This window comes from Calidris pugnax, unplaced genomic scaffold (genome assembly GCF_001431845.1).
Source record: "Calidris pugnax isolate Ruff unplaced genomic scaffold, ASM143184v1 scaffold28, whole genome shotgun sequence".
Lineage (NCBI taxonomy): Eukaryota > Metazoa > Chordata > Aves > Charadriiformes > Scolopacidae > Calidris > Calidris pugnax.
Window position 1 is genome coordinate 9,815,494 of NW_015090842.1, and position 23,027 is coordinate 9,838,520.

The 23,027-nt window shown below is 54.6% G+C and overlaps 1 protein-coding gene across 1 annotated transcript in view; it reads left to right on the top strand.

Moving 5' to 3' along the window:
- The window catches only part of ACSF3 (acyl-CoA synthetase family member 3), a 66,260-nt gene that overhangs the window by 42,164 nt on the left and 1,069 nt on the right, over window positions 1–23,027 (top strand). The window contains exons 8-9 of the mRNA XM_014942545.1: window positions 19,244–19,378; window positions 20,028–20,139. Of these exons, the coding sequence (XP_014798031.1) occupies window positions 19,244–19,378; window positions 20,028–20,139 (247 nt within the window). The remainder of the gene's footprint in view (window positions 1–19,243; window positions 19,379–20,027; window positions 20,140–23,027) is intronic.

The following is a 23,027-nucleotide window of genomic DNA, read 5'->3' on the forward strand; positions in this document are numbered from 1 at the left end:
CCTTGCCATTCCCAGCCCTGGCTCTTTGATTTCCATCCCACCACTTCTGAAATCTGGTGTTTGTAGGAGATGCCCTGGGCAGGTCATCCTTGGCCAGAGACAACCCATCCCTCCTCTGGAGCTGGTCTCCATGGAGAAGGGGCAGCAGAAGTAGCCAGGGACGTGCACCCCATCCCTCTGGCTCAGGCTTTTTCCCTGGCACTTGCCTGTCCCCAGAGACAAGCAGGTGTTTCCCTGCCAGGGGAATTGCTTACATTCACGGGTATAGCACTGACACCTGAAACAGAAAATACTTTAGCCTGATCAAGGCAGATTATAAATAGAAATGCATCTAATTAGCATCCTAATCTGCAGGTTTTCTGTTTGTTTGCAGTGTCTTTCCTAGTCACAAATCCAGTTAATGCAAATTCTATTTTTAAAGGAACGATTCCTTAATTATAATGTGCTGCAGATGATGTGATTTACCGGTTTGGTGAGCCCACCGGATGAAGCGCTGGCTCCCTCTGAGCCTGGCCTGGAGGAGCTTCTTTTTGAGTCTGCCACAGCTTAAGCTCGTGAGTCGGGCAGGATGGCAGAGATTCCCACAAATGAAAGAACACCCCAAAAAATGCCCAGCATGCCCCACACAGCTCCATGTGATGCTTTAGGAAGGATATCCCACCAGATCTTGATGGGACAGGAGCAGAGGCTGCAGGCTCTGGTGAAACCATGCCAGCCGTGCTCGTGCTTCCACCCAGCCCTTACTTAAGAGGTGTTTCTAGAAGTAAAAACGTAAAGATGGCATGGTGTCTAGTGTATCAACCGTGTGTAAAGATTCCTTTATAATCTCAAAATGTTCCTTGTACACACACACTTCCAGCACTGTGGAGAGAGAATTCACTTTTTCTGCTTCCTGCTTCAGTATTTATTCTTTCTCCTTGAGGAGGCAACATTGCCAGGCTTGCCCGATGGCTGGAAGTCTTAGAGTCATCAGGACACAGCGAAATGAAAGCCGTGTGTTTCCTTGACTCCACGCAAGACTGATGTTTTCAGCAGTTCAGAGAGTGACTTGGGATTTTTGTAGCTGTAAATGAGAGCAGCTTTTTGGCACAGAATTTGTTTACTCTCTACAAAGCTCTGCTCTAGTTGTATCAAACATCTTGGATGCCAACCCTTTACTTGAGAGCCTCTGCCACACGGGGTCCAATTCTCAGAGGCATGGAGCAATTGCACCCCAACTGAGAGTTGGTGGGAACAGCAGGCACCCACATCTCCAAAATCCAGGCTGTTCCCTCTCACTCTCTTGTTGCTTTTGCCTTTCAAGCTGTAGCTCTTGCAGCCTGGAGGGAAAGGGGCTCCTTCAGGCTCTGACTGCTGGGAATGACTCTTCCCTTCCCATCCCAGGGATTAATGCAAGGAGTCCCAGATGCAGCTCCAGCTGGGTTACGTTGTAGAGACATCAAGCTGAGCTCTACAAGCCTGTCAGAAGGTCTAGCAGGAGAATTGCAAGCTGGCAAGAGGTTTAAGAGGGGAAGTGCAGGACTGAGCTCAGGATGTGGTAAAGAAATGGGCTGAACTATTGTCTTTCTTGTGGTACTTGGCAGAGCCCGTTGGATCATTGGCAAGGCTTCCTTTCAAGTGGCTACTTACTGCTGTATAAATAGCATGTCTCCTCCAGTGCAGAATTAAAAACCCCGTAGGGTAAGGTCAGTATCAAATCACCTGAGTGAGATCCCTGAGCAGTCGTGCAGGGGACGGGGCCACGGTCCCATCAAAGTCACTGTCAAAGCACGTCTTGTCTTGTGAACGGCTGGAACATGGCCCCTGCTCATGGTTCAGGCCTTCCTCTGAAGACTTAGTGTTTGTTGTGTCTTTACTGTCACTCCCTGTGGCCGTGGGGCTTTGGAAAGCCTCTTCAGCAGGAATGATAGGCACTGCAGAGAGTTGTCTACAGCAGTGACTGAGGGGTGGATTTACTGTGCTCAGGTGGAGAACATCAGGGTAGGAAAGGTAACAATTAAGAGTGGATGTTGAGGTGCTCGCCCAAACAATATGCAGCTTTGGAGAGGCCAGACGGGCAGCTCACTGCTCCCAACGAGAGTTGTGATCCACGTACAAACTGTCTGTGCTTCACTCTTCAGTTCCTTGGCCAAGCCAAGCCTGCTCCTGGCCTGGCCTCACCCTGTTCGAGCTACCAGGTGCCCAGCTCTTGGGGTGGAGATTTTGCTCTGGCAACGATCTGGCAGGGGTTAACCTGCCGGTTTGCTCACTTGGAGCTTTTGTAGGAGCTTCATCTTGTAGAGGCTGGAGGAGGTAGGGGCAGAAAGCCAGAGCTGCTCCGGCAGGGATGCTCAAGCAGTTGCGCTGCGAGTTTTGCATTTGATGGTCCTGTGGGTCCATGTCCCAGGTGCTGCACACACTTGCCGTGTCCTGGTGGGCTTCTTTGCGCTGCATCTCGCACCAGGAGCTTCCCCTAAAGCAGCACGCAGGTGGGAAAGGCTGTCTTGCTGGCTGTAGGGATCCCTGTTCTCCAAGCTTGGGTGGTGATGGGGGTTATCTTCAGTCCTGACACCCGCCTGTCACCAGAGATGCACAGCTCAAGAGGAAATTTGTTGAAACTAGACCTTCCTTCCTCCTTTGGCCATCTAGCATTTTTCTGCCTCGTTTTGTGTCCTCGGCTTTCCCTTCCTCCTCGTTTGCCGGGTTCCCCGTTGCTCGAGGCACTCTGCTGGTGCCCACACAATCTGTTTAGCTTGCTGAACAGTTTTCGGCGTCGGATTTACATAACCCAGCACAGCCCTAAGTGGAGCGGGGATGGGGAATTGCACAAATTGATTCCAGCTCGTGGGACGAGCCGGGAAGCCAGCGGCCTGATTTCCTTCCTTCACAGCACGGGAAAGCCAGGGATCACTTTTAGCAGACGTGATCCAGGACCAAGTGGTGAGGTTTCTGCTGGCTATTTGTAGTTTGTGCTTGAAGAAGAGCTGAACACCGCTGGCTTTGAGAGGCTCTGGCACACGCTTTCTGCCCTGGGACAGACAGCAGCCAAGGATGTGATGGCTCTGGGTTCTTTACTTTCAACAGGAGTCATCCCTCTGGGTTTCACTCAAGACAATTGAGAACATATTTACTTATGACTAATGGTATTATGCTGCAAGCAAAAGTCTGGGCTTCTGTATATTTAAGCAAACAATTTAAGGCAGATATCTTTCCTCATATCCCACTGCTGGCTCTCTTAGTCAACGGTCTCCCATCATTATCTCTGCTTTATTTAATAATTTGTCTCACCAGAGACTGGGACAGGTCACTGCTCTGGAAAGAGGAGGTAGTGCTCTCTTTAGCTAAGGTGGAATTGATCCCTCAGCTATTCTGCAGAGGGCAGAAGCCAAAGCAGAGGGGTTTAGTCTAATGTTTTTATTATTACAATTATTATTTTGAGCTGTGCACACATGGTTGCCATGCTCTTCAAAGTTTCTCCAGCTGAGTGGCAGCCGCGTTCAGCTGGGCTGCCACACCTTGGAGCATTTACTTATTTATTAGTCTTTGAGTTTTCTTTTTCATCTTGTTGTCTGCAGGGATTTCTATAAATATTTAAATGCTAATGTGAAAAGAAACGTTTTTCATTTTTACTTACCCATTTTCTTTTCTGGCTTGTCCTCTGGGCAAACCCATCTGCAGTAATTCTGGCTGTAGGCAGCGGGGGGGCTCCCTCCGCCCAGCCTCCTTGTGTCATATCAGTCACCCATGAGTTCCTGCTAATGATGAGTGAACCTACAAAGTCTTGGCTGCCTGGCTTGCAGAAATGTTCAAAGGTTCTGCTGCTTTATCTGCTATTTTCTGTTAGAGGAGCATGGCGCCCTTGGAGCAGGGTGTGCAGTGTCCCCAGGCTGGGGAGGCTTCATCTGCTGCTTGTCCTTCGGGTCTATGATGTGCTGAAGGGTTGGAGAGGCTCCTGGTCATGCTGAGAACATGTGCAGAGTGTACCCCTAAGTGAAATACAGCACCTCTGCCAAGGGCAGGCAGGACACAGGATGCTGCCAGACTCTGCCAAGGTCTGATTTTGTGTTAATCCATTTGGTGCTGTCCTCTCCTGGCTGAAAGCTGGTGGCCAGGACTTTGTCTGCTGGCATATGTCACATAAAGTGGTCTGACACCAACCCAAGCCAAGGCTGGAGCAGGGACCATGTGCGGCAATCCCTGAGGCCCTGAAACAATAGTATGTAGATGGGCCTTTGTATTTGCTAGCCTAAGCCTGCTGGCCATTTGGGCATGCTGGGAAGCCCGTCTTGCAGGGGGTGGGAGAGGGTCTAGGGGAGATATTGTGCTTTCCAAGCTCTGCTAATGTGTCTGCAGATGAAGCTGAAGGTGCTAGGTCTGTCCATCTGTGGGTTTAGAGAACTGCCAGTCTTATCCAGCCCTTCGTGTTCACCCAGAATCCTCTGTGTCTGTGAAGGAACGTGAAACGGTGAGGAGAATGGGGTGAGCTTCACATTTCACAAAGAAGGAAGCCACCAGATGTATGTTGTGTACCCATCTCCTGCCCGACCCAATCAGCGTGGGCATGAGGAGTGGGCATCAGAAATGATCCTGCTGGGGGGGGATCCCTCAGCCTCGACTTTGTTTGCGGAGCCCAAGGCTCCTGACCTTGGTACACAACCAAGAGCCCACTCCATATGTCCACCACAGCTTCACTGGTGCAGTCCCATGGCTGGGGTTGTAGCCTATTTTCATGCAAATTGGACCAAAAATAACTTACATCTTTCCTGTCCTGTAGTTTTCTGTGCTTTTTTTTTTCTCTTTGGAACATCAGTTCTTTGAAACCAGAGTGACCAGAAGATGCACCCTTGGGGGGGACTCCTGTGTGAAGGTATGGCGTGGCAGGACTGAGTGTCACAAGAGGTTAATCTTACTCCTGCATGAAGGTATGGCGCGGCAGGACTGAGTGTCACAAGAGGTTAATCTGTCCCTGCCTGAAGGCTGCCTTGCCTTCTCTCCTGTGCTCAGCAGAGCACTCTGATCCAGCAGGGTGCCCCGGGAGAAAAGTCCTCTTGAGAGCAGAGGCAGGTCTGTGTGGTGGCACGAGCCCACTCACAGCGGTCGGGTCAGGGCTGTAGAGCAGAGCACGGACGGGGGGATTTGGACCCAACAGGCTTCAGGACGGTGAAGGACATAGGGTGTGCAGGAAGGCCATGAGGGTACAGCACGGGGTGAGTGAGCATCACCCCGGCTTCTCACCCTGCTGCCGGAGAGCCTGTGAAAAATACGGCTCTGAGAGGAAGGTACCACGATTTATCAGCTGAGACAGGGGGTGGCTGCACTCCTCGTCTGCCCAGCAGCGAGTCCTCGGCTCCCCTGTCCCCTCGCTGGAAGCAGAGTCGGGGAGAGTGCAAGCTCAGGATTATAGGGTTAAAATCAGACTTGTCTTATCTGCAGCTTTCACCTCCCAGGTACCTGGAGATGCTGCCAGCCTTCCCTGCGCCGCTCCATCTCCCGCTCCACCGGCGCAGCCACAGAGCGTGGGGAGGAGTGCCTTATTAGCACAGCTCTTTGTGAGATGCCCTTGAGTGATTTTTTTTTATTATTATTATTCCAGGTGTAAATGCCAGGGGAGGCTGTACCAGCGCTTCACATTCTTTCATCTCGGCAGGGTTTTGCCCTTTCTCCCAGCGTGGCTCTGACAGCAGGCTCAGCGCTGCTGCCTGTGGAATACAAACAAACTTCCCCGTTGCAGAGCATGACAGGAATTCATTCCAGGCTGGGTTTGGGGTTGATTTTTTGGTGATTTTTTTTTTTTTTTTCCCTGCTTTTCTCTTTTCCTCCTGCTGAATGCTCCAGGGGTCTCTGGAGAAGTTTGGAGAGTGGGGAGTCAGTTGTTTAACCCCCTCTCTCCCAGGAGCAGACCCCACAGCTCCTGCAGATGGGGAGGATGGCAAAGCAGCTGGAAGCTGCGATGTAATTCCCATCCCCTGACCGAGTCGGGGGCGAGGAACCGGCCCGTTGAGATGTCTGCATCCCTCCATCTCTTAGGACCATTAGGGCAGTCGGAGGGTCTGTTCCCCGCTTGCTGAGCGCACAGCGCCTGCCATTAGTGCTAATGGGAGTTAGGCACGCGCGCGGAGAGGCGAGGATGCCCCTGAGCTACAAATCTACTTGGCAATTTTATTATGTAAATAAATGGTGCTTGCACATACACCTGCTGCTGCTGCTGCTCGTGGTGATGTTCATGGCAAGATACGTAAACAAACAGCGATTCCGTTCTAATAGATTTATTTCCTTTCTCGTGAGCCATTAAATTACTTCCAGATTTCACGCAGGTAGAAATCTGTAACAGCATCAAAATCTCGCTCTGCCTCAGTGGACGGTGGCCTGCAAAGCGTGACAGCCACCTATTATTCTCAGATATTGTCTGGGGAGGGGAGGGAAGGGGGCAACCAGTATCATCCTCGTTATATCGGTGTCTTTGGATGTCTGCACCTCCCTCCGGGGCTCCCACCACCACCGGGCAGTTTTCCAGTAAAGGGAACAACAAACCTCCCCATGCTGGGCTGAGCTCGGTGGTCTTCATCCAGACCCTTCGGGGGAGCTCCTCTGTCTGAGCAGAGGGTGAAGGGCTCTTCCCATCCAGGGGGTTGAAGCCGAGCTTGGTCTGGACCTTGAGGATGCTCTGGGGCTGGGTTTTGCTAGGAAACCCATCACCCCCCTGCAAAACATCAGCATCAGGGCTCACCAGGCTCTCTGACAGGTTGATGGGACCTGCAAGGGGAGCAGAAGGCTTCTCTACGAGCTGACCTGCCTGTTCCCAACTGAAGGTGGATATCCCTGAGCTGCAGCTGAGGGGTTTTGGCAGGGTAGCAGACAGGTAGGGCTGCTGCCAGTGAGGAGAGCACTGAGGAGCTGTGCTGGGGCTGCCGGAGCCAGGAGAGCTGCTGGGTGGAGAAGCCCAGCGCCAGCACTTCTCCCAGCAGATTGCTGATGCTGGTGGGCAGGGCTGGGTCACTGGGAAGGGTTTTTACTCTTCATCCAGGCAGCACCTGAGCAAACAGGAGCCCGGGAAGTTGCTGGCGAGGGGAGATGGTTTCCTCATGAATAATTGGTGCGTTATTAATATGCATGTGTTTTTTGAAGAAGTTTCAAACTCTTCCCCCTCAGGAGCCTTTGATGCTTTATTAATGATTGCGGCGCACACCAAACCCTCGGTACACCACAACGGGAGCGCTGCCTCGGAGCAGCCCTGTGTCCCTGCAGAAGCAGCCCCTTTATTTTGGGTTCATTGTCTTTTGTGAGCCCAGGGAAGGCGTTTTTGAGGGTAGATGGACTTGAGTAGCCCCAAAGAGCTGCTCCGCTGCTGTGACAGGCTCCAGAGGCAGCAGCAAACTGCTTTTTGGGAGCTCGGGAGGTCTCACCACCATTATCTGCACAGGGTGAAAAAGGTGTGCAAAAGGAGAAGTTCAAGAGTTCAGCTTTACTCCCTGGATCAGGATTAACAGGAAATGTCCCAGGTCCCTCTGTAACTCAAAAGAGGGTCCAAGAACCTGTAGAAAGGATGGGATCAGGGGTTGGCTCTGGGTAACTTGGATGCTGGGAGGCTGCAAGAGGAGCCCAAGGTTTTCTTGCTGTGTTTTCCTGTGGGGAAACTTGAGGCAGCAGCTGGGGAGCAGAGGAGGAATGGAGCAAGCCCTGGGAGAACAGCCTGGTTTCAGAGGACGTGTGTGCTGAAGTGCTGGGGTGGATGGGGGGTGACGGGGAGAGGTTTTGAGCCTTCGGGAGCCCAGGAAGGCAACCTGTGTGAGGTGGGACACACACTGCTGCCCAACAGGCCTCTGCAAAGGAGCCACAATCCAGAATTTCAGAAGTGCTAATTACTGTTAATTAGCTACAATTTGTGCTCGTAACCTCTGTTCTTAGCCAAGATGGCTGACAGCAGTGACAAACATTATTCATTCCCGTGCAATAAATCAAGCTAAAGTTGCTTCTGTTATTTAGCCTATCATTTAGCATTTCATTAAATAGATATGTACACATACATCATCGTTGCCGAGGCTGTGTCAATCCCCTTCAGGAGCCAGGCTGCCTCTAATCAATCCCAGCAACGCAGCGCGCCGCGGAGAGAGGCTCCAGATTCACCGTGTGCCAGGTTTGCATCTTGTTGAGCATCCCTCAGGTGTTGGTAACACCCAGTACTCAACCAGAGAGCTACTAGCACCCATGGTGCTCTTCCTCCTAAAGGGCTTGGAGAGATGAGGTCTCTCTTGGGTGGAGAGACCAGATTCCTGAGCTGGGGGCTGACCTGCAGCCATCTGCAAGGTCCCTGTTGGAGGAAACATGCTTCTGCTGGGCTGGGGCTGGGCTTTCCTCCAGCTCCAGCATGGAAAGAGCAGCAGCCCAGGGGATGAGAGTACCCGGGCTGGGCTCAGAGCTGCTCTGCGTCATCCTCATGGAATCAATCTTTGCACCTCTGATGGAGGGGAGACAGCGACAGTTCATGTGCAATAGCAATAAGGTTGTAAGGGTGAAGCACGGGTGGCAGTGCCCCACACAACTGGACGTGGTGGCAGTGGCGGGTGAGGAGCAGTGCTGTGGTTGCTCTGTGCACTGGGAAGGTCCCCTCTTGTTTGCTTCCGAGCTGGAGAACGTGTTCACTTTCATGATGTGCAGAAGGAAAGGAGAAGGTGTGGCATTAAAATAAGCCCAGAGCTACAAAGAGTAGCAAAATCCTGGCACTAGAGTAGGTATTTCTGGGCACACACAGCGCTCATAGCACTGAGGGACCTCAGCAGCATCCTGGAAAAGGAACCAGAGCAGCGCTGGGCTCTCCTCTCTGTGCTGATGAGTATGGTGGTGCTGAGCAGGGCAGAGGTGGGGAGCTTCCCTCCGGAGCTCTGCTGACCCATCCATGTGGGCCAGCCTGGAGCAGGAGCTCCCTGGGGTCCTACATCTGGACCTGGACACCCCAGGGTTCAGCCCAGACCCTGCTTTGCCACAGCATCTTCTTACCTCACACCACGCTCAGAGCCTCTCGCTGCTCCAGGGATTTCTGGTTGGGCTGCCTGGTCCAAGGGGCTAATGGGAGCAGCTCCTGTTTGCCCGTGCAGCACCACGCGTTCGGTGCCCTCCCTCTCCCAGTGCTCCATAAATAAATTCCCTTAGTCCATCCTAGCACACTGTATCAATCTTGTTTAATAGACTGGAAAGCTTATTGCATGGCGGCAGGTCGCAAGGAGTGTCGAGGTGATGGATTGCGCCTTCCTGGAGTCGAGCGTCGTTGATGTATAATGAAATATTTATGATTTATTCCAGCTAATAAACTGGAGTGAAGTGTGTGATGTATGTGAGCAGATGGGGGATCTATTGATGCAGTTTTCATTGCGTGGGGGGAAGGGAAAGGTTTGTGTCTGTAACGGAGACGTATCCCACAGCCTCCCGTCCCTCTGCTCCTCAAGGTGGGCACTTGGCCACAGAGAGGATGGATTATCTAATTCCTATCGATGGCCTTTACGACTCACCTTCTAATTGTCCACCCTACATCTCCTCCCATGGCTTTTCTCAAGCACAGGAACCTCTGGCAGTGGGAAGAAGCCATTTGTTTGAGCGTTGGGCATGGGGATGGGGGCAGCGCGGGGAGCTTGTGCCAGGAGGGATATGGGAAGACAAGGCAGAGTGGCCGCAGGAGTGTCACTGCCATCCCACGCTCTGCAGCTTCCCAGCCCCACTGTGTCTGTGTTACCTACAAAAAAAATCATTTCCATGGATTTAGAAGAGCAGTGAGACACAGAGCTGCCCTGGAAAGAGCAGGGAAGCTTGAAATCCATGAAAAAAGTGTGATGGGTGGTGAGCGCTGGGAGCTCGTGGCTGCAGGATGCTCCCAAAGCTGAAAGGTTGGTGTTCAGAGTGGGAAGGAGTATTTCTGTGGTCTGCAGAACCTGGGATGGACCTAATCTGCAGACAGGAACCTGATGCTGCCTAGCTTATCTGGAAAAGCTGTCCTCAAAGGCAGGAGGACCTGCCTGCCAGCTGCCTTTGAGTGGCCAGCGTGGCCATCACAAGCCTCAGCTGGGCCCCTGTGTGCCCCGCCTCAGCTGTGTGTGCTGATGAAACCTGCCCTGGGAACTGAGGCTCACTCCTGCAAAGCCCTGCTCAGGCAAAGGGGGCTTGAGCCCCCAGATTTTTGCTCTGCTCTCCAAACCAGTGAGAGTACCATCATCAGGGGCTTGGGCTCTTCACCGCCTGCCAAGACTTTTGGACCAGCCCTGCCTGGAAAATAAATCATCGTCTTAATGACCGATGGGTGGCTGCCAGAGGGTGAGCTCTGCGTCCGTCTGGGATGGCCCCAGAGCATCAACAACCATTCTAGGGAAGCGGGAGGCAGGTAAGAGTTAATCCCAGGGTAGAGCAGAGATGGATGCACAACCTTCAGCCCACTGCTCAGCGGTGTGAGCAGCCAGCGAGGCCGCTCCGCATCCCGCCGCTGTCCTGCCAGCTGTTCCCGTTTCTGCCTAATTAGCCTCTGGATCAGCGTGCTTTGAGATCCTCGGCTGAAAGACAACAGAGAAGGGCAAAGACTGATTATTCCCACTGCCTCCCTGCAAGCTTCCCGGGGGTCTTCCAGCCTGCTGGTCCCCCCAACACGCTCCTTTGGCGAGAGCGGCAGTTCTCCAGGTAGAGGTGGTGGGGAGGAAGGCAGGAGGGCGAGCGCCTCGCTCTGTCTCTTATCTCTGGAAATGAGGGATGGTAGTGCCAGGAGAGCAGCTGACAGCAGGGGATTCCTCCTGGAGTTTGGGAAAAAACAAAAAAAAACCAACAAAAAATCAAAGCAAAGCTTAAAGGCTCCCAAAAGAGCAGGTGTAGAGCCCGGCGGGAGCGGAGCATCAGCAGCATCACAGTGGGGCCAGGAGCTCGCTGCAGCCAGAGGCATTGAGCTGGGAGCAGCCGTGTCAGTAGGGCAGGGGGAGCTGGGATGGGTTTTGGGTGGGGAGCAGCACCCTGGTCCCCCCGACACCCCCTGACAGCCCGGCAGCAGATGCCTGTCAGAAGGAATGGGGCTGCCTTGGGATTGTTTGTCCACTCAGTGCAGCTGGAGCAGCCAGTGCTGCTTTCTCATGGTGGTTATGGGGCTGGTCCAGCCCCAGTTCCTCCTGGTCCTGAGTCAGGCTGGGGGCATCAAAACGCTTTCTCAGGAACCATCCATTCTGGGCCATCAATGGAGACCTGCCAGGGCACACTGTGGTGGTCTGCTGGCACAGGGGGACTGTCCCCAAAGGAGCTGCCATACAGGTCTCTTCTGAGTCCCTGCAGGTCAGTATCTCCTGGAAAAGTGCCTGCAAGACACCCCCTCTCCAGCTCTCTGAGCAGCCCTAGAAGCGTTCAAAAGACTTCATTTGCAAAATCTGGAACAATTCATTAACAGCAAAAGGTCTAATTAATATTAGAAAGTGCTCAAACCGCATTCTGCTGCTCTCAGAAGAGCAGAAGAGCCCACCAGCACCCCCTGCTCCACTCTGGCCCCAGAGACCTGCCTTCCCTCCCTGGGCTCCTCACCTTCACGTTTTTCTGCAGGCACTTGTGAAACCTGGAAAAGCCACTCCAGCAGCCAGGAAACTGTTAATGGAGCAGCTCCAGCCTGCTGGGTCAGCAAGCACTTTCCACCAGGAGCAAATCACTCAGCCAGTGCCGTGGGGCGGGCGAAGGCAGCACCAGCCGTGCCTGAGAGCACCATTCACTGGGGGGCGAGGGCTGTGCCCCACAGCGTGGGGATGTTTTGCAGCATCTGATCAAGACTCTGGAGCTCCCCATGAGAGCATTAGCTGCCACCGTGGCAGGAAGGTAAAAATAAGCCACTTTTTTTTTTTTTTTTTTTTTTTTTTTAATTCTTTTAGGTCTGCAAAAATCTTGTGCACCTCCGAGAAAAATGTATCGCCGTACTGCTTGTTCTGCTAACTGTGATTTTTAGGCTTAAAGGAGCTGTCAGCAGCTCCTTTTGTCTGGGCAGAGCTGCAGGGTACGGGGCGGGCTGCCCCACTGCAACACCAGGAACGGGCACGTTCCCCAGTTTTTTTTTTTTTTTTTTTGTCTTTTTAACAAAGTAGATTCCCTTTCACAGGGATGTTTTGCTGTTTCTTGGTATTTTCTGCTGAGGCAAAAAAGGACAAGAGATAACAGTTTTAAATTGGAAGAGGGGAGATTTAGGCCAGACCCCTTACGAGGGTAACACTATCACCCCTTCATTGAGTTTTTTTCCAGCAGATCCTGAGACAGTCCTGGTTCTGCATCTAGACTGGGCTGAAGCCACCCATTCCTCATGATTTACCCAAAAAGTCTCATTTTTTGTTTCCTGTGCACTTCTGGTACCTCAGAGCTTCTCCAAGCTGCTCAGCATTTCATTTCCCCAGCCAAAGTGTTCTCTTGGTCAATAGCTGCTTCGAATGCTCATGACACCTTTGATGTAGAAACGTCGCCGTGTTTGCCAGGAACAAGCTGACCCATGGTCGAGGATGTTGGCCCAGGAGGGTTTGCTCCTGAAGCTCTGCTCTTGAGAGCAAAGAGCCTCTTGTTTGACGTGTCGTGGGAAAGCAGCTCGGGCACCGTGTTGGTCGCTGAGAGATCTCTCCTCTCTGTGAAGGAGGTGCACAAACTGAAGGCTGTAGGGGCAGAATCACAAGGGCCCTTTCATCTTTGCAACGAGTATTTTGCAACTTGAAGAACCTCATTGCAGAAATCTCTGGGGTTTGGGTTTGGAAATAGGTTCTCCATTGCAGCTTGTCTCCAGCCCAGCAGCCATTGCCAAGTAACTATCTATAGACAAACCTTCCCTCTAAATAGAACTTACCAAAAAAAAAAATCATTTTTAAAATGAGCCTAGCCTAGCCTGGAAAAGGTCTCTCATGCCTTTCCCTCGGTGCCTGATGGTTCATGGCATGGTTCATACCAACTTGCAGTCTCCATGGGCTGAGCCATGGGTCAATGTGGTGTGGTACCCGCTGAGCTGATGGAGGTGCCCACAGCTTGCTTTAAGGTGCTGAGCAGGCAGCCCTTGGTGGCTTGATGGGGAGGCCTAGCCTGGCAGCATCCCTTCTCACTGCTCAGAGCCATGGCTGCTCAAGCCAGCCTGCTGCCGGTTATATCTATATTCTATATATGTGTATATATCTATATAAATCAGGCCAAGTTGAATGAGGCTTTGAGTTCCAGCTGGAACAGGTGCAGCAGAGGGCCACAAAGATGATCAGAGGGATGGAGCACCTCTCCTATGAAGACAGGCTGAGGGAGCTGGGATTGTTCAGCCTGGAGAAGAGGAGGCTCCGGGGAGACCTTATAGCAGCCTTCCAGTATCTGAAGGGAGCTACAGGAGAGCTGGGGAGGGACTCTGTGTCAGGGAGTGCAGTGAGAGGACAAGGGGTAATGGTTTTAAATTGGAAGAAAAAAGATTCAGATTAGATCTCAGGAAGAAATTCTTTACTGTGAGGGTGGTGAGACACTGGAACAGGTTGCCCAGGGAAGCTGTGGCTGCCCCATCCCTGGAAGTGTTCAAGGCCAGGCTGGATGGGGCTTGGAGCAACCTGCTCTAGTGGGAGGTGTCCCTTCCCATGGCAGGGGGGTTGGAACTAGATGATCCTTGAGGTCCCTTCCAACCCAAACCATTCTATGATTCTATGATTTTTTATATATATATATACACACATCTATGTAATTGAAACTCCAGCAAAGTGCAGCCCACCCCCAGCTCAACCAGCGCAGGAGCCTGTTCAGTATGCAGCTCAGCAGAGCCTTTAACATTTCGCAGAACAGATGCCCACTGAGCATCTTGAAACAAATCCAAAGGTAGCGGTGACGGCTGCTGTCAGGGAAACAATAATCCCATGGCCTCGCCGGCATCAGCTGCGCCGCGGCACCGCGGCCGAGCCACGTGCGGCGGAGGCTTCCACCGCCGCCTGCTTTGTCTGATGAAAGAGAGCCCAGTCGGAGGTAGCCCGGGCAAGCAGAGGTGGAGACGTGGTGTCAGAGACCCTAATCTTCTCATCAGCCAAATTCTCCTTCCTCGCACAGCTGGCTGTGAGGAAGGAAATACACCATTTGTGGCCTCCGTGCCGCGGGAAGCAGCTGAGCACGGGCAGGGTTGTCCTGACCCTGCTGTTGTGCGCTGCTGGAGAGATTCCTGGGCTGGAGGGAGAGGGAAGGAGGAGGATGGAGAGGTGATGGGGAGCTGTTGGGGCTCACCGTTCCCAAGCTGAGGTTGTCTCACTGCTGCGAGCTCACGTCAGTCCTCCTGAAACCAAACCAGGACCAGGCAGCTCCAGAGGCTGGTGTAGCAGGAGGACCAGGCTGGTCCTGGGCTCCTCTCCAACCACAGCAGCCCTGGGGCTCCCAGCCAGGTTGGACCCAGGAACGCTCACCAGGAGAGATGGCCAGACAATAGCAAGGGCAGTTGTCCCCTTTTCACACAATGACAAGAAGAGATGGTGGTTGAGGAGCAGGATCACGCAGGTATTGAACTGCCCTGGTTTCAGTGGGGAAAGAGTTAATTTTCTTTCTAGTGATTGCTGTGAAAGGAATGTCAATAATACCCAGCGGTTTTAGCTGTTGCTAAATGATATTTACACTATTCAAGGACTTCTTTCAGCTTCCCATAGAAGAATAGACAGAAGGATGGAATGGCCAATGAAATATTCCATACCATAGACATTATGTTCAGTATAAAAATGGGGGTTAGCTGGGGGGTGGTAATTAGTGATCACTGCTCAAGATGGTCCCAATTCACTGGGCACTGGGTGGTGGGAATGATCCATGTCATTATCGTTATTGTTATTTTTTCCTTTTCTGTTATTGTTTCTATTAAACTGTCTTTATCTTAACCCACAAGGGTGAGGTTTTTTTTCTCCCTTCCTCCTCCTGTTTTTTTCCCACTGTTCCCCAGCTTCTTGGGGGGTGGGGGAGAGGGAGGGGTGAGCGAGTGGCTGCGTGGTTCTAGTTGCCAGTTTGGGTTAAAGCACAACGTGAATCCACTGGCAAACCTTTCCCACAGCACCCCTCCTGTCCCTGTGCTGATGCAATGGGTGCTCCCTGGGAGCACTTGGGAGCCATGGGCACGGCCAACTGGAAAGGAGGGTCGGCAGAAATGTGGCTTGGAAGGTGGTGTCATCTCATGGAGGGGAGAGTTCTGTTCCCCACTCAGAAATGCCTCTGCCTGCTGGGGATGGGTGGGCTCAGGCACCACCAGGCACAGGGACCTTCATCAGGAGCCCCCAGGGAGGAGGGCACAGCCCTTGCCACGGGTCCTCGGTGCAATGCCAGCTTTGGAAACGATGCTCTGTTTAACGGTGGTGTGTGGGGGAGAGTCGTTAAGCGAAGGACAGCATCCTTTTAACTAGTCTCCCCGGCCGAGGAAATCCCTGCTGGCCTGGGAGGCAGCGAGCGTGTTGCTGTGCGGGATGTGCTGGTGAAACACGCCGTCCTGATGTGCTGGGCTGGTGGCAGATGGCGCAGGGCAGAGGGTAATGTGGCTGTCCTCGGCGGACGGCGGTCCCCCGGAGCGTGCTGCGTCCTGTCAGCACGGGAAGTGACAGCGAGACCATGATGCTGGGCTTAGGGAGAGAGGAGACAGAGAGAGAGAGAGACTTGGTGGGGGGTGAAAATTACAGAGCTCGTCCCAGAAGCTCACAATAATCACAATAATACTGCTAACCACCCGCCACACCGTGCTGCTGATGGGATCCATGCAAGAAGCAGCGATGGCATTTGTGGGGAGCACAGGGATGGAAGGTGAGCGGTGAGAGGGGGGGTCTCCCCTCCCTTTTCATGCCCAACCTGAATTGACACTTCCTCCTGTCCCTGGCTGTGGGGAACATCTGGGAGGGCGACAGCTTGGGGGATCGTGTCTCCTTCTAAAAGCACATTTCACAGTTGACAGTGGCACTTCTCTGAGTGTGGGGCCACATCTCTGTGGGCAGGTGTGAGCAGACCCTGCCCATGCTCCTGCTGGGGATGGCCCTGCAGGGATGGTGGGGATGGCCCTGCAGGGATGCTGGTGGTGGCTGTGCAGGGATGCTGGTGGTGGCCCTGCAGGGATGGTGGGGATGGCCCTGCAGGGATGCTGGTGGTGGCCATGCAGGGATGGTGGCAATGGCCCTGCAGGGATGCTGGTGGTGGCCCTGCAGGAGTGCTGGTGGTGGCCATGCAGAGATGGTGGTGATGGCCCTGCAGGGATGCTGGTGGTGGCCATGCAGGGATGGTGGCAATGGCCCTGCAGGGATGCTGGCACAGGCCAGCCATCAGCCTGGCTGGCTCCAGCTGCCACCCAGCTGAGCCAGCCGGGCACGGCGCCCAGCCTAACGAGCCTGCTCCAGCGCCCAGCCTAATGAGCCTGCTCCATAGCCAGGCTCCATCGCAGCACCCGCATCACCTTGGCACAGCTTGGGTGGCCGGGACGGGTACTCCACATGGTGCCAGGAGCTCGGGCTGCTGCCAGCTCAGGTGTTCCGTTGTGGCACAGACATGCCCTGAATTCCCGCTGCCACAAGCAGAGCCCAGAGCCTTCCCTTGCTGGAAAGGGGCTCTGAAGCCGGGCGATGCTGGGAATTGGGGCAGAGACGAGACCCTGGTGACAGGCTGTGCCCTGGCAGCTCGCTTTGCAAACAGGCTCCAGAGAAATCAGTTGTGGCTGACACCTCCCCGGCACACTCAAGGGCATGCAGCCATGTGAATTCAGTCCCTGCTCACTGTAAGGAGAGATAAGGGGAGCGACTCATCCGGGCAGGTGCAGAGCCCTTCTGCTTTCACATTGGGAGACCTTGGCGGAGAGAAATCTCCTGCCCCCACCCAGCTCTGTCTCATGGACCCAACCGTCCCTAGGGCCTGTCCCCGGGACCATCCGCCCCATGGCAGAGCAGGGGAAAGTGCAAATGTGGCAGCTTTCCGTGTGCTTACATCCTGAAGAGCAACATGGGAACCGTGTGTCATTGAACCAGGTCTGAATTCCCTCTCCTCTCCCTGTCTTCTCTGTATGAATAAGCAGCTCCTGATCTCCCTGACGAAGGCTCGTGGCTCTCCCGTCCCCCAGTGCCACGTTTTAATTAATGTTCACTCTCCAGTCCTGTGTCAGTCACACATGCCACGGTGATACCGGGCGCAGAAGGTAGTTTATCACAGCAGTCATGAATTCCTTTCAACCCCGAGCAGCCAAACACCCAGAGAGCCCGAGTTGAAAACTCTCCCACAACTTTAAAATATTCCAGACAGCCTTCAACATCCAGGAGAGTGCCAGGAGGCAGGCAGGCAAATGCAGGAACAATTAATCATTCCCTGGCCGAACTGAGGAAGATGAGCCACTCAGGATTTTGGCATGTGGCAGCTGAGCAGGGACGCAGCTCTTTTGGGGAGCAACCTGAATTTCAGAACTGATTCTGATATTTCATTGCTCTGACACCGTAAAATCTCTGGGCGTTTGCTGCCTTTGCACACACCATGTGCAAACTTTGCAGCGTGCCAGAGGCGAGCTGGAAATGGGGTTCTGTAACGCTGCGTGGCTGGTGGACACGTCCCGTGGTGCCTGGGCTGGGAAGTGTGGTGGGAACATTGCAGAGCAGCACTGGGGGGACCAGAAGGAGAACTGGGAAGGAGGGGAGTGAGGCAGAGGTGGGGTTCAGCAATGTGAAGGGTGGAAGTGTGCTCACCTCTGCTGGGTGACACTGTGAGTCCCCCAGAGGAGAGGGGACTTCATCTCTGAAGGAGAGGACTGGGGTCCCCACTTGGCAGTGAGGATGCTCTTCCCTGCTCCACTCAACCAAGCTCCCAAGTCTTGACCCTTACCAGAGCCCACGTGTTCCTTGCACAGCTTTCACCCAAACCAGAGGTTTAGCAGGTCCTCCTGGCTCAGCAGGCTCTCAGCTGCAGCGATGGTGTGGTCCAGGACCCCGGGATGTCCTCCTTCCCCAAAGGTGGGACACATGGCTGGTCCCAAACGTGTGTGGGAACTCCTGCAGCCCCAGTGGTGCCTCTTCACCCTGCTTTGTTGGAAGCTGCTTTTTCCCCGCTGCCAATCTCCGTCTCATCTCCGTGTTTGAGCTTTCCAGCCAGGCGGTGAGATGGGGTCTGGGAGCGATGCCGCAGCGGGGAGCGGGCTGGGTGTGTGGACACAATGGCAGCGCGTGTCATTAAGGAGAGGATGGAGACTGACGTTGGAGGGGAGAGCTAAGGGCCCCCCTGGTGCTGCCATCAAGGCTCTGAAATGGAAATGCGAGGTCCCCAGCCCCCCTCCCCTCTCGCCCACCGGTTGGCAAAGGCTCTATTAGCAGGATGTGAGTAATCATCTTAAGTAGCTATCAAAGTGCACCAGCTTGTTAAGCATTTAGCCAGGTTGTGCTGACATGACCTCTCTCCTCAATCTTCTCAGCCTCGGCGCGAGTGGCTAATTACCGGATCACACCTGCCACACGCCTTCTCCCCCTGCAGAAAGGACAGGTCGCATCCAACGTGTTGCTTGGACAGTCATCTTCCCCATGTCATCCCCCACCTTTTTTCTCATTAGCAGTAGCCACACAGGAGTCGGGGAAAGCCCCCCCCCCATGAGTAGTGGCATTAACAGCTGGAAGACCCCAGAGCAAGAGCTGCTCCAGAGGATGGCAGGAGCTGGTGGCAGTGATCAGGGCATGCACATCCACTGGAGCTGGTGCTGGAGCTGGTGCTGGAGCTGCTAGGAGAGACCTGCTGTGGCTTTTGTGGGCTGCTGGAGGCCTGTGTCTCATCACTGGCATGGGCAAGCGGGTGGGAGGAAGAGGAGGCTGGGACTATGTGATGGGGGCTGAGCAGCCCCACTGATGGCCAACACTCCAGGAGGAGTCACATCCTACTGGGACAGGACTACCAAGGTCTTTGCGATGGGTGATTGCCAGGAAGATGAGGAAGGGGCTGAACTGGAGCCTGCTTGTCTTGTGGTCCATGATGAGAGTGTGCTGGGGAATGTGTCCACCTGCAGCAATGACTCCTATTTTCATTACTTCCTTATTAAAGGGATTCTGGGTGCAGAGCTGTTAAGACATGGCTGTCTCCCCTCCCAGGAGCAGGCTGGCAGGTGGGGAAGGCTGACACGCCATCCCAGGGTCTCTGCAGAGATGTTCAAGTCCATCGTGCTGAGTGTGGCTTCCCCCACGTGTCAGTACAGGCAGCCAGGCTCAGGGCCTGCCCGGGGCATCTCCCGAGTGTCACATCCACACGGCAGGACAGGCAGAGGAGAAGCCAGGGGACAACCTCTGATGGAGCCTGCTTTGCTTTGCAGGAGACACGGCAGCCTACAAAGACGGCGTTTACTGGATCAAGGGCCGCACCTCGGTAGACATCATCAAAAACGGGGGGTTCAAAATCAGTGCCCTGGAGGTGGAACGTCACCTGCTCGCGCACCCGCACATCACAGGTACCCTGCTGTCTCCCAGTCCCCGTGCCATGCCTGGCTGAGGAGGGACGGTGTGTGGAGCCAGGCTCCAGCGATTAGCCGTGGTTCTTCAAGTGCAGACGTGAGGTTGCCCGAGGGCTCGTGCCCGGAGGCTGTTTCCCAGGCTCCCCATTAGCAGGGCTGGGTCCGAGGGAAGAGCAGGCTGCCTCTAAAGCCTGCCGTTTACTTGTCTCCCGGGGCTGAAGCCGCAAAGCCCGTGGCCGGGTGCCGAGTCAGCAGCAGCTCTCATCTGATTTTGAAAATGAGACTATAATTAAATCTGTCCTGCCCTTGTGTGTGACCCTGTACGAGGGGATGCGAGCGGTGCCCCCGGCTCCACACCACTCCGTACATCATCTTCCTCCCCGTCGACTCTAAATTGCTGAAACCACGGGGCTTCCTGCGCTTTCCTTGGTGAAAAGCTCTGTTCTTGGAAATTGTGTCAGCACAAAAGTCCCCGGTGTTTTTCCTGCACTAACATCTCACGGCATCTTCCCCCACCACGCTGCTCTGCCCTGTGCATCGCTGCTTCTGGCACCCACCAGCGGCGCTGAGCTCCTCTTCTAACCCCACGTTTGGACCCCAGGAATCGCTGGGGTTTCTCAGGCTGAGTCCTCTGCTCTCTCTGCAGACGTAGCTGTGATTGGGCCCCCGGACATGGTCTGGGGCCAGCGGGTCAGTGCTGTCGTGCAGCTCCGCAAGGGCAAGATGCTCTCCGTGAAGGACCTGAAGGACTGGGCCAGGTAAGATCATAGAATCATAGAATGGTTTGGGATGGAAGGGATCTTAAGATCATCAAGTTTCAACCTCCACCAGACCAGGTTGCTCCAAGCCCCATCCAGCCTGGCCTTGAACACTTCCAGGGATGGGGCATCCACAACTTCCCTGGGCAACCTGTTCCAGTGTCTCACCACCCTCACAGGAAAGAATTTCTTTCTGGTATCTAATCTAAATCTCCCCTCTTCCAATTTAAAACCGTTACCCCTTGTCCTGTCACTGCACTCCCTGACACAGAGTCCCTCCCCAGCTCTCCTGTAGCTCCCTTCAGATACTGGAAGGCTGCTATGAGGTCTCCCTGGAGCCTTCTCTTCTCCAGGCTGAAGAACGCCAGTTCTCTCAGCCTGTCTTCATAGGGGAGGTGCTCCATCCCTCTGATCATCTTCATGGCCCTCCACTGGACCTGTTCCAACAGGTCCATGTCCTTTCTATGTTGAGGACTCCAGAGCTGGACACAGCCTGCTGTGCAGCACAGCATGGTGGGGCTGGTGTGGGCAGCAGGCAGGGGGAAAGCAGGCTCAAAGCCTGCAGCATCCTCATTAGGGACATGTCAGAGGAGGGCTGAAGGGTTGGCCAGCAGCAACATAGTGCCTCAGGCCCTGGGGATGGAGAAAAGACCACAGCTCCAACCAGGAGGTCACCGAGCACGTGAGATAATGGAAATAAATGGGCCTCTCACCCCAAAAGTGCCTTTGACAAATGACCTGTGCGGTGTGGCCAAGCGGCACAGCAGGAGCTCCTGGCAGCCCCGAGCCCAGCTGCCAGCAGAAAACATGGTACAGAGCAACCAGTGGGGCAGGGGAAGCTTCATGTTTTCTCAGCAGCAAGAACATTTGCTCAGCTTTTCCCCAGTGCAATTGCTCCTCGCTTGCCTTCCTACCCGCTGGAAGCCAGCCCAACCTCATCCCAGTTAGTCCCAGAGACCTCTCCCGTGGGGTTTGGAGAAGTGTGGGACACACACACACACACACACACACCAGAGCTCGTGGGCTTTGCACAGTGTCACTGCAGTACCTTCCAGCCTGGCACAGAGCAGCCACCTGCCACCCTGCAAGGTTTTGGCACGGAAACCCATGCCTCCTCGTTCAAATCGATCAGAGAGCAGCCAGCGCCGAGGTTTCGGGCACCAGCCACGGGAGCGTCAGCAGGCGGGAGCCAGGAAGCAGAATCACCAGGTTTATCACTAATATTCCATTAGCAAAATATTTAAGAGCAGATTCTTTCTTTTCCTGGCAACTCCCTCCTTCGGGCTGCGGCTATTTTTGGCGAGGCTGGCGCTGTTTTGTAAGCGGCAGGAGCACTTGTTTCATCAGGGGCTGCGCAGCAGCCAATTAAAGATTTCCCCTGGATCTGCAAAAATCACAGTTGGGGGACTGCGATTTAGCAAATGCAAGGAGGATGCTGGCTGGCCGGCTGCTGCTCTGATTAAACAGTTACGTAGTGGGGGAAGAGAAGCAAACAAAGAAACCAAACCCACAAGGGTGGCTGCTGGGGCAGAGGGGCCAAGACCTTGCCAGGCTGTCCCTCCTGCTGCTGTGCACGTGTTAACCCTCAGGCTGCTGGTTGTCTGCAACTCCTGCTCCTCCCAGGGCAGCCCACGACCGCCAGCAGCTTTTGCTTGATTTTACTGATGTCCCCTTGCAAGCTGAAATGCCCCTTCCCAGACAGGCTCAGCCTGTCCTGGTTGGTACAGGGTCTGGTGCTCTGAGGTTCTCCATTCAGGATCCTTCATGGCCTCAGGACGGGGTGGGAGCGATGGAGAGCGGGGCAGGGAGGTCTTCACCACGCTGTGTGGTGGCTGCTCATCCCTAAGCCTCCTGGCAGGGACATTGCTGACCCCAACAGATCCCTTTGTCTGCCACCCGTGGCTGTACAGGTTGGTTGGCACAGGGCAGGGGGCTGCACTCAGCCCCCCATCTGCTCCTCTTCCTGTACCCCTGCCAAGGTGTCCCCCTTGTCCCTCCACCTCTCTCCCCACCACCGTCCCCAGCTCTGTGGGCAGAAACGGTGATGTTCTGCCCGCACAGAGCAAGGGCAGGAGCCCTTGAAACAGAAGCCCATGGTGGGTCAGAGAGGCCACCCGGGCTCCTCCGGGGCTGCAGCTCCCTGCCCACCCCCAGGCACCGCTCCGGCTCCCCCCACCCGCTTTTCCCTCTCACCCTGTCTCTCCCCTTTATTTTTTATGTCACTTACGTTCCTTTGGCCCTTTTTCTCGCGCAGCCTGGCAGGAGACACATGTCCCTCTTCAGAGTGATTCATTTTGTGGCTTTCGCCTCCAATCCTGCTTCCCGGCGACAGGCGCCATCCCGAGTTAGAGGCATCCATATGGCAGGGGGTGCTGGTGGCGGGCAGGGGGGGGAGGAGGGCTGGGCCATGGTTGAAGGGCTCAGCAGACTTGGCATCTCGCATTAGAGTCGGTGCCAGGAGGCTGCCGGCGCTGGGCACGGCCCCAGGTTGGTGACACACGGGCAGCAGAAGGCAGGAGGGCCCCCCCTCTGTGCTCTGCAAAGGGCATGGGGACGATGCTTGGCGCTCAGGCTCCCTCCTGCAGAGGGAAGACCCCCCCCAACAGGCCAGCGTGAGTCACCATGGCAAGTCATCGGCAAGCACCCGGGGAGGTGACCCACCCCTGTGGACCTTGGGGACTGGAACCCACCATGGGGGGGGGGGGTCCAGCATCCATCAGACCACTGCGCTCTTTTCCCCCTCCTGTCTCCAACAAGGAGGATCAATGGGTCCACATCCAGGTGCTCTGCCTCTGGATCATTTACTGAAGGCTCCTTGTGTCGTCCTCCCCCCAAGCAGGGGGTGTTTTGAAGTGCTGGTGGGGTGCATCATGCTCAGGAGATGCTGC